Raw genomic sequence first — 10,721 nt, forward strand, 5'->3', positions numbered from 1 at the left:
TGTTATTTGATTTGCATCATGATGTGTGCCCATATGTTCCCCTGTCACTTAAAAAAAATTAATGCCCGATGCAACACACGTGCATATACCTATCATGACAAATAAACCTCATCATGAAAGCATTTATGTACCTATTTAATTTGCGATGGCAGGGTGGCGCCGGGAACGGGGATCGGTGGTGCTGGTGTCGGTGTTGCGGTACAAGGCAGGATGCGGGACAGGACGGCCATCCGTGTGAGGCAGTCGGCGGCGAGGGTTTGTGGCATCAGGAGGAGCGCCCGCGACACCTCCAGATTCAAGGTGTTGGCCCGCGACACCTTCAGATATTTTAATCTATGTGGTCAAATGTGATGGCTTGTTTGCCTTTTGTTTGAAGTATTTAACACTCCAAATATATGACATGTTAAACTATTTGCTCCGTATGTAGTCCGTGTTAGAATCTCGAAAAAGACTTATATTTAGGAATGGAGGGAGTATATAGCACCTGTATAAAAACGCTTTCAGGTGTTATCTATAGTTTGTGATGCAGTGCAAAACTGTTTTATATTCTTAAACCACCTTCTTTTATTTTGTTCTTTTATTTTGTGCATCAGATGAGTCAGTATAGGTCATTGAATTACATTTTTTTATCTAAATACATTGCAATTAAAGTGGAATTCAATTTTTCTACACATCTGAAATTTGACATGCATTATGTTTATATACGCAATTAGTAAGTTTTTAAAAAGCCCGTGCCAATTGAGTAAGTCTTATTGACGGGAAAAATAGGCTATGTGTGTGTGTTAGAGAGAGAGGGAGAGAGTGAGGAAGGAGGGAGGAGAGTGTGTGTGAGGATTTGATGATAAAAAAGGTCGCCAATGTCGTAATATTGAACTCTTAAATTTAATATGACCTCGTTGCAATGCACGAGCGTTCTTCTAGTGGAGCTAGTACATCGCTGCCCATATTTTCCTCGCCGAAGGGTGTGTCAGCCCGCATTTGCGAGTGATCCCTCCATAAAAAAAAGCGCATTTGCGAGCGCACGGACGGGCAAGAACGAGCCACCTTGCACCATTCTGACCATCACTTTAGTTTATCCAGTCACTGCCCAAAGTATATTAACATTTTAATGTATACGAAATCATAGTAGCATCTCTAGGACGCAGATTACAGGTGTTTCTCTAGGACCCAGATTACATCTAATGATCATTGCATAAGAAGAGTATACATGTCCATACCTCGAAAAGAAAAAGGCACATGTTCAGGTGCAAAAATGTAGAGATGCGCAACAGATCAGAATCAGATATCGCGGGAACCACGGATGGAGAGGCATGCCCACCCAAGGTAAGCGAGAATATACAACCCTGAACAAGGATCACCTGAAGTTCCCAAAGTGCTGCTGCTGCTGCTGCTGCTGCTGGAAAATGCGGCTTTCACCACCTGCTCCTGTGGAGCGTGGAAACTCAGTAGTGCCTGTTGCTGCCTCCATGTACCATGGAACAGCTTCTGGGGCTTTCTCCTCAGAGCCGTTGCTGAGCCGCCCAACGACCCCGGCATCTGAAGGACCAACCATGTTTGCTGCACATCACCAAAAGTAGAGCGATCATAAGCTACTTAGCTACAGTCAACAAAGCATCATCTAGAATATCTAGCGCAAGATTCCAGCAGGCACCTTGCCTACATGATTTAAAAGCAAAGAAAAAGCACACGCGTCATGTAGGAAAAGTGCCTATCTTACATTGTTTTTCTACAACAAACAAATAAGATCAAGGTTTCTGGGTGCCTGGAACTACAACTCATCTTCTGTATGCACTAAATTGCAACCAGAACTCATGTTACGGCATTGTTAACAAATTTGCAACAGGGACGAAGAAATTCGGGGTATTGGCAGCCACGTGCGGTACGAAAAGTCAAAAGGACAAATAAGTCGTCATTAGCAGAGCAAGGATACTTACGGGCAGCTATATTCAAATCAATCAACCCACGGCTCAAAGAGTCAGCCCAAATGCTAGATTTGACCCGAAAAGTCTCTCCCTTCACAGCTGGTTTTGATGCTGGCATGGAGTCCTGCTTCTGCTTTGCGAGTGACTCGTTCATGGATTTGGTGGCACTTACCGTGCGTGATTCCTTGTGCAACGTAAAGGCCCCAAAATTCAACTCCTCCGAAGGACTGCAATCAGAACTCTTGGTGGCCCCAGGAGAACCATGTGTTGGTTCAGTAACAGCTGATCCTTTACTTGAAGACCATACACCAGAAGAGTTTGATCCGTTGAAACTCTTCACCCGAATTCCAGCCAAAGGGTCGAAAGTCGTGCCACTTGAATTTTCAGGTGCGGGGGGCTTTCCTTGTGAGGATTTGGATTTGCTTGGGGTGCCACGCACTGAAAACTCTGTGTCCGAAGGGAATATTGTGGCAAAGGATGGGTTGAAGGGATCAAAAGCAGACGCAGAGGGCTGCGCAGGGGAAGAAGTTTTTTGCCCTATATGCTTTTTGGGAGCACCACGTACTGAGAACTCCATGTCTGCAGTAGCTGAGCCACCAAAGGATGGTCTGCCAGCAAATAGATCAATGTTGTCCTGCAATGACATTTGAATGCAGATAATTAGTTAGAAAGTATGCAAAATGGCCAACCCGTAGAAATGTTTTATCATAAAAATGAAGTGTGAGTGTCAATTATACAGTCCAATAGCCTACTTAGATTATGAATCTTCAGAATTACTGCATTGTCCTATCACCATTTTTGGTGAAACTGATATATCATATTTAAGTGGGATTTTTATTGCAAACAACTGTAAGAGATGAAAAACAATTTGTGCTACAAAGATATTGCTAGGTCAGGATAACTTTTGAAGAAGGTCAAGAAAACAAACCTGAGGGTGAGAACCACTTGACGTTGCTGCCTCTAATGGGGCATTGGCTGACTGGAAATCTGCAAACGCAAACAAATCAATTTCTGGCACAGCAGCACTACCAGCGTTTGTCATTAATCTTGGCCCAAAGAAATCCAAATTATTGGAGCTCACATTAGTTGTTCCAACTGCACTCCAAACGTAAAGCTAAGTGAGAAAAATTGCCGACAACACTATGGTGAGTATATCAAATAAAAGAAAATGCATAGAACTTGGCTCTCAGAAATAATCCAGCAAATGCTACGGTGAGTATGTTTGATACTGTCAGTAAGAAATAGCCGACGGCACTATGGTGTGTACGCCAAACACAAGAAAATTCAAAGGAGAACTTTGGCTCTTAGCTAGCTAGTCTGGTAAGCAGAATGATAAATGATACCAGCATAATAAGCGCATAACATGTTAAAAAAAAGTGTATAACAATGGGTACGGTGACAAGGAAACCATGGTAATCATACAATCTAACCAAACTTTATATATATATATATATATATATATATATATATATATATAGTATAAGGAAAAAATAATGACCAGATGTGGAAGATCCTCGTGGATTGAACTCGTCGCCATCATCCTCATTTTTTCCTTTCTGTGAACTTGGAACACCAGGTGCGGCACGTGGATTCGACAATGATTTGGAGCCTCCCTTTGCTAATTTAGAGCTATTTGCACTCTTATTAGTAGCTTCTTTTGGCCTTTGTCTAGTGCTGCTGTAACTTGGCTTATTATTGTTCTTGCTCAATTCTGTGCCAGTGTGTCTATCCTTGAACGAGGCAGTTCCCCTTGAACCAGCTGTGCTCCCATAGCGACTACCAGAGGAGTAGCTGCCACTGCCAAATGATGCTGCGCTTGATTTGTATGATGACATTCCAGTTGATGACACCCCCAAGTACCTAAACATATGATCCATGCAAAATTGCAAAATTTGAGATGTGCAGGGAAAGGCGAGGGTTATGTTTACATAATGCACGACAAGACGACGGCGAATGCAATGCAGTACTTGTCCCTCGTCGAAGCAGCCTTCTCCCTGGCTTGTTGAAGCTTTTCCCTGTCATCCACAATGACCAGAACAGCTTCAGCCTTCTTGCGCACATTGAGCCCAACATCTTTTCCACCAGGCTCCACAAACTCGAATGTGGTGAGTTTCTTCACAAATAAAAGCATCATCAGGGCGAGGTAAATAATACTAGTATATACACAAGGAAGTATACACTGAAACGAGCCACAGCAGCACATACCGCAATCTGTGAGCTGTTGTCGATGATTTCCTCAGCTGCGCGCTCAGTGCCATTGGCCAGAAGATACTCAGCCACAGCCAGCGCCTGTGCAAGTGGAACAAACATCCTGTCAGTAAGGAACGATCCAGAACGGATAATTCCTAGCTGGAGCTCATCACCTTATACAGGTGACGCCAATTCGCGTCGGTGTTGCCCAACCGTTGCCACAGCACCTTCATAATTATTTGGCATTCGCCGCTGAAAGCAGAACGACGACTCGATCAAAATGTGCAGAAAACTCATTAACTTCAATTTAAATACAGAGATCAAGTGAGGAGAATTGGAATTGGAGCGCTTTGCACTCACATATTCTTGGTGGCCCGTGCAATGTCCGCCATGTCTGAACCGTGAGGCCCCCACGGCTCATCGTTCGTCGCGTCAAGAACCTATCAGGTACAACATAAAATTTCAGGATGGTTGTGACACCACAGATACACCATGGACATTTCTTCCTTCCCGAGGCCAAATTACACAGGCGAATGAATGAAACACGAATACACGATCACTCAAACCTTCTGCTCGATCTCTGGCACCTTGAGCACCTTGAGATTGACCTCTCGCTTTCTGCGCAACGGGGATCGCGTCCGGGGTAAGCGCGCATGGGGAAAATGAAAGAGCGCCGGGCACGATCATCAAATCAAAACGAGAAAACAAAAGTAGGGTCTTACATCTCCCGGACGGTGTGATCGAGCACCTTCATGATCCCATCCATGGCTGGGCTGGAGACTTGCAACCCCGCCGGCGGAGGAGCGGTGGCGGTGGCGGTGGCGTGGCGACGCCAAGACGGAGACGGGGTCCGGAGAGGAGCGCTGCGGAATAATAACGACGCTGGCGGCAGTCAGCACCCGGACCGGACACTATCTCTGTGTGGCCATCGCACTGGACTCTGACTCGGCCGTCTACCCATGGGCTTGTTCACGTGTGCGGTATGAAAGCCCAACTGCTGGCGGGCCATATTTTCTACTCCCTACTCCTTAGACATCTTCGCCTGAAGTTTCTCAAAAAATTAGGATATCTTCGCCTGAAGCTGATATTCAGACGCGGAAGGTGTAAATACAGCACCTTTAAAAATCTCCGATGTAAAAAAAGAAACCCCTATCTACAGTTTTGCCTATATAAGTACTCTCTCTGTAAAAAATATAAAAGCGTTTAGATCACTATACAGAGGGAGTAGTAGAGTACCAGCTAAATGATTACACCAGTAACCAAACCTGCACGACTAATAAACAAATAATGGATTGAATCATTTAGCCAACATCAAGAAGCTATTTGTCCCAGCGACGAATCACGCTGCATAACAAACCGAATAATGTCAGCAAAAATGAAACGCCAATCACGGCAAACTCTGGAAAGCGGCATCAACTACATTCTAATCCCTACATATCTGGACATAAAGAAGCTGGAATCGGCATCATGTCTCTTTTCCTCTCTGACTCTGAGACAGATGAACTATGGGTGTGAGGAAGGGGCACCATTACAGTCGCTGTTGTTTTCCTCCTCCGCGTCTTCGTGTTCTGCCGTCGCTACATCATCACCTTCAAGTTTGACATCGGCGCCGTCTTGTGGAGGAGAGGGCACAAATCAAAACCATTGTTTTCCTCACATGTGGACATGGGTTCCACCACCTGTACACCATGTTCCATTTCAGCAGTGTGTCCAGCTTGATCAACATCCTCAGTGTGCTGTGGAATATCAAAGTCTGCTGCCTCACAGTTCTCAATCGCCAATGAAGCTGAGTCACAGTTTTCGTTCACTTCCAGTAGTAAACTGTCGACACAGCGGTTTACCTCGTCCATAGGTTCGAGGCCCAACGTAGCCTGCTCCACTGTGTGAAGGTCCTCATCTTCCTGGTATTCACCCTCTTGATTGTCACATATAATGTTCTGTTCAGCTTCAAGCAAAAGTAGAGGCTCGTGATGGCCAGTAGCTGAGCCGCCATATGAGCCAGTAGCTGAATCAAAAGGTGGAGCCTCTGGGTCATCCCTTTCCTTGATCTCACCAAGATCACTGAGGACATCTTCAAAGCCATGCAGAAATTGAAACACTAAGGCTTGTGTGGCCGTATCAGCCGTGGATGCCATGGCTGTCTTGGCCTTCTTCATCATACCATGCAGCTTATCAACCTACAGGAAAGAATTCATCTTCAGTACTGATTCAGTATGCATGAACTACTTGGACAAGCTTCAATTCAAATCGTATTATTATATCTAGAGATAAAACATTAGTTCAGTCAACTGTGGAACCAAATCATATAAATTTGATGCATAAGTTAGGTTTACCGCTTTACGGATCATAGGAGACTTGGCTTTGTACTGAAGATCAGAATCATCGGGTGGGGATAAAAGTCCTGCTTCAGCATCATCACCGGTCGATGGCACAAGATACCGCCGTGTAGCTCCAGAGTACCACTGCAGATACTCGTCATAAGATGACAAATCATACTGCTCAGCCTCCCGAAATATGCGCTGTCGCCGTGCTTCCCATTCTTGAATATACTCATGATGCGTCTCTTCCCAATTTTCACGCTCTCTACCACGTCGACTAATACGATGTAATGTCTGTAGGGTAGGTCGAAAAGGTGGTGGAATGCATTGACGAAGCCCGAATTGCCGCATCACTCGCTCAGGCAGATACATCTCAACAATAGGAAAATTTATTAATGGTGCTTGAGTAATCCACAGGTCAGCATCTTTTGTACAAAGTGGTGGTAAGCTCGAGGACTCGATGAGCATGTATGGTTCCCATTTCAACTGATCTGCTCGCTGCAGATTTAGCTCATCCCTGTACTGCTTAAGACAGCGAGTAGCATTCTCACTTTGTGCGCGAGCACCCACCCAACGGAAGCCAATTGGGGGCAAGTCCTGTGGGATGTCTGTCTCCACGACTGAGGAAGATCGAGCCAATGGCCTGCCAACATGAGAGTGCTCCCAACTCCAAAGCTGCAAGAGAAGCAATGAACCACCTATGTTCTTCATGTTGTGGGAGGAGGCAGCAGAGCAAAGAGCTCGGTAGAGGAATGCGAGGGCTGCGGAGCCCCAGCTGTATGTTCCAACAAGAGAAAGATCAGCAATCAATGGAAGATATATCAGACTCATCCTTCCTGTCCCGTCTGGAAAGAGCACTCCACATAAAAGGCTCAGGATGTATGCTCGAACATGCCTCTGTACCGTATGATCATCCGCCCCTTCTGGTAACTCATAGAAGTGCTTCTTCAGCCATTTGTAATGCAAGAAGGATTTTCCAGGCATTGATTGACCTCTTGGATCATGGCCTAGACAATCAAGGACCATCTGCCCATAATCATGATCCGTACTAGAACAAACTGGGCGGCCGTCAATAGGAAGAGCAAACAACATTGCAACATCTTGAAGTGTAACTGTCATCTCCCCAGAAGCCAAGTGAAAGCTGTGGGTCTCTGGCCTCCAACGCTCAACAAGAGCAGTAATCAAGGCTTTGTCCAATTGAGGCATTCTCTGGCAGATTTGTGAGAGACCAAGCAATCCAGCATCCCTCAAATAAGGACGATACCTCTCATGAAATTTCAAGGGTTTGTGGTGACGCAACTTCAACTGCTCCAGGGCCTGCAATAATAGAGAATATAGAATTCAGTGGTATCGGAAAAAAAAATACTCGTTCAACTATGAAATACGACAAAGTTTATTGTCGTTAGACTAACCTGATCGCCAAAAATTGCATCCGAACGGTGGTTAATCTTAGGATTGAGTAGTGTACTGGAAGAAGGTTCCGCAGGTCCTGCATAACAAGCAACATGGACTTGTTCGGGAGTGAAACCAACATTGTCCTCTCTATCAGAAGTGGTACTCGGCGAAGAAGGCGCAGATGTTTCATGATGATCCATTTCATATTCTGCCACAGAACATCTGCCACGGCCCCGGCCCCGGCCACGACGTGCACGTCCTCTTGCCCTTGAAGACATGGACTACTCTGCAAACAAATAATCATTACATCAGTTGCCAGAATGACATAGAAGTCCCTGGGAAGATCAGAATTTTTGGACGGAGGGTGGCTACGAACACTCTAACAACAAAGGAAAACAAGTGGAAAAGAACTCTTGTGACAGATGGCACTTGTAGCATCTGTGGGAATGGTACTGAGGATGAGCACCGTGCAGTGATCATGTGCACAAAGAGTAGGGGCCTAAGGTCAGCCATGAGAGAATCCTGGAATCTACCGCCAGAACAAAAGTCCAGGCACACAGGTGATGATTGGCTACAAGTGCTCCTGGACTCTGTAAATGAGGACATGCGAGCTAAAATCCTGTTGCTTATATGGCGCTGTTGGTTCCTCCGGGAAGATTGTGTGCGCAAGCACGGTAAGGAAACAATCTGACGGTCTGTTCATGTCCTAACACAGTATGAGGAGGAGCTGAGAAATGCAGAAACTTCAGTTGAGTGGAAGGGAGGGAAGAACACCTGTGTCAGGGAGGTGACCACGCCGGGATTGCCACCTGCCCAGGACATAAAGTGGAACCCTCCAACGCAAGGAACTGTCAAACTCAACACTGATGCGGCTTATTTGGCCGAAACAGGTGAAAGTTCCGCTGGTGCTGTTGCCCGTGATTTCAGGGGCTGTGTACTCTTCTCTTGCTGCAAAAAATTGCCATTCTGCAGTAGCGTGGAAGAGGCCGAGGCCAGAACCGTCCTTGTCGGCCTCCAGGAGCTGGCCAAGATTTCAAATGGCCATGTAATCATCGAGACGGACAGCCAGTTCACTGTCAAGGAACTGTCGACGCAGACTCCCACGCGTTGTCCCTGCTACGGCACCATGATGGATATTCGTCAGGCTATGTCCTCCTTCTCGGAGAGCTCTGTCAGATACGCGGAGAGAAGGAGAAACTCCCTGGCTCACAATCTGGCTGCACTGACTAGGAGTGTAGGAGATATTCGGTTGACTGCAGATGTCCCGACTAGTTTACGATCCCTACTGATATCTGAATATCCTAGTCCTTCTGAGTAGGCTTGTCTACTTCAGTTCTTAAAAAAAAAAAACTGCCATAGATGATCACAGCAAGAAAAAAAATCCAATGGACGGTGTGAGCGCTGCTCATTCTGTTAAGATTTAAAACCATAGCTTATATACAAGAAAGGAACTCTGCACAAAACGAAACGAAGCATATACCATCAAAAAAGGCATATGCTTAAAAGATATGGCATTCATCTTCTATTAGAAATCTTTTAGCATGGTCTAATCTGTCAACTGTGAGTTATTTTCCCCTCCAAATGTTGCCCCACGGAACTAGCTACTTGCAATGACCAACTGGAAAACTAAATCTCAAATCTAAATCTTCTTATTAATGGAGAGAGCAACTCCTCCTACACATGTATATAGTCCGACTGAGCAATTTTCTCATCCTTAGACAAGAAACCAGCATTTTACAGGCTTACAGCTGACTAGTGTCCCATTTTTATTCAGAGAAAAAGGACTTCCATTGAAACATCCGCCTATAGGAGGCCGCAAGAACAGGTTCAGCAGGAAATAGTAGTGCCACTGCCCCATTACATATCGATCCAACCCACCCACTATCCCTTGCTCAAAGCACTTGAATAATCTGCGCACCGGACCAGAGCGCACAGAATGGGACAACAGCGTGCGCCGAGATCCAAGGGAGGCGAGTAAAATCCAGCCGTGGTGTGCGAGAGCGGGCTTACCAAATCAGGCTGGCGAGGTGGCGCCGGAGGAGGCGGGGGAGAAGCTCCTGATCCCCCCGGTAGATTTTTTGCTTTCCGTGAGAGGAGAAGGGAACCCTAGAAATTTGCTTTCCAGCGGCGGAGGCGGCGAAGCGGAAGCCGTGACCCGCAGTGGAGCTACGCACGCACCTGTTTGCTTCCGCAACAAAGAAAAGCCGGCTCCACCAGCTTCTGGGCCGGAGGAGCCGAGCCCAAACAGACGGCCTTTCTCGGGGATTCTTCCAGCCCCAGTCGGCCAGCCGCTCCAAAAAGTTATTTCCAAAATAAACAAACCAACCCAAAAAATGATCTGAAAAGGGGTTTACTCCTCTAGATCACTAAATGAAATTGTTAGTGTTAGGGGTGCACAACCAATATATCTTCCTGGCGTTTGACATATCAAAGTACTCCCCAGAATTCAGGGTTTCCTATGGCTTTTCTCTAAAACAAAGTCATTACATGTTTTTTTCTTTTTTAGGGAAAAGTCATTACTTGTTGAGAAGGAGAGGAATAGCCAAATCACTTGTGTGCTTTTTTCTGAGAATGAATATGTATACATTGTTGCTAGATAAATGTGGAATGATATAGAGAAAACCTTCCATGTGAACATTCATGATTTACTAAAAGGGTTGGGCGCGCTTTGTTGCGCCGTTCGTGTTGTTGGGGGTTTTCATAAAAAAAATTACTCCCACTATTTCAAAATATATGGTGCATTAGTTTTTTGAAAAGTCAAACCTTTTTAAGTTTGATCAAATTTGTAAAGAAATATATCAATATTCATAATATCAGATCGATTTCAATAGATTCATCCTGAAATGAATTTTTAAATTTTATTTATTTAGTACTGTGAACGTTGATATCTTTGGCC

General features: G+C 45.3%; 2 protein-coding genes across 3 annotated transcripts; both read right to left on the reverse strand.

Annotated features, from left to right (window-relative positions):
- Positions 1-1,097: 1,097 nt before the first annotated feature.
- On the reverse strand, positions 1,098-5,080 carry LOC119281479 (clathrin interactor EPSIN 1-like). The gene is made up of 10 exons (XM_037561990.1): positions 4,835-5,080; positions 4,679-4,730; positions 4,473-4,552; positions 4,286-4,364; positions 4,128-4,211; positions 3,890-4,035; positions 3,421-3,782; positions 2,851-3,017; positions 1,935-2,556; positions 1,098-1,557 (listed from the first exon to the last, which is right to left on the reverse strand). Exons 1-10 carry the CDS (start codon positions 4,876-4,878, stop codon positions 1,355-1,357), a joined length of 1,839 nt encoding a protein of 612 aa, XP_037417887.1. The 5' UTR covers positions 4,879-5,080; the 3' UTR covers positions 1,098-1,354.
- A 226-nt stretch (positions 5,081-5,306) lies between these two features.
- LOC119276864 (serine/threonine-protein phosphatase 7 long form homolog) lies at positions 5,307-9,983 on the reverse strand. Of its 2 annotated transcripts, none has more exons than XM_037558035.1 (4): positions 9,836-9,983; positions 7,843-8,111; positions 6,446-7,747; positions 5,307-6,289 (listed from the first exon to the last, which is right to left on the reverse strand). In XM_037558035.1, the coding sequence occupies exons 2-4, from the start codon at positions 8,101-8,103 to the stop codon at positions 5,690-5,692; spliced, it is 2,163 nt and encodes a 720-aa protein (XP_037413932.1). In that variant the 5' UTR covers positions 8,104-8,111; positions 9,836-9,983; the 3' UTR covers positions 5,307-5,689. The 2 variants fall into 2 exon arrangements, with proteins under 2 accessions (XP_037413932.1, XP_037413933.1); XM_037558036.1 differs by lacking the exon at positions 9,836-9,983 and adding an exon at positions 8,600-8,947.
- Positions 9,984-10,721: the final 738 nt, after the last annotated feature.

Source organism: Triticum dicoccoides, chromosome 3B (assembly GCF_002162155.2).
Source record: "Triticum dicoccoides isolate Atlit2015 ecotype Zavitan chromosome 3B, WEW_v2.0, whole genome shotgun sequence".
In the NCBI taxonomy this organism is placed as follows: Eukaryota; Viridiplantae; Streptophyta; class Magnoliopsida; order Poales; family Poaceae; genus Triticum; species Triticum dicoccoides.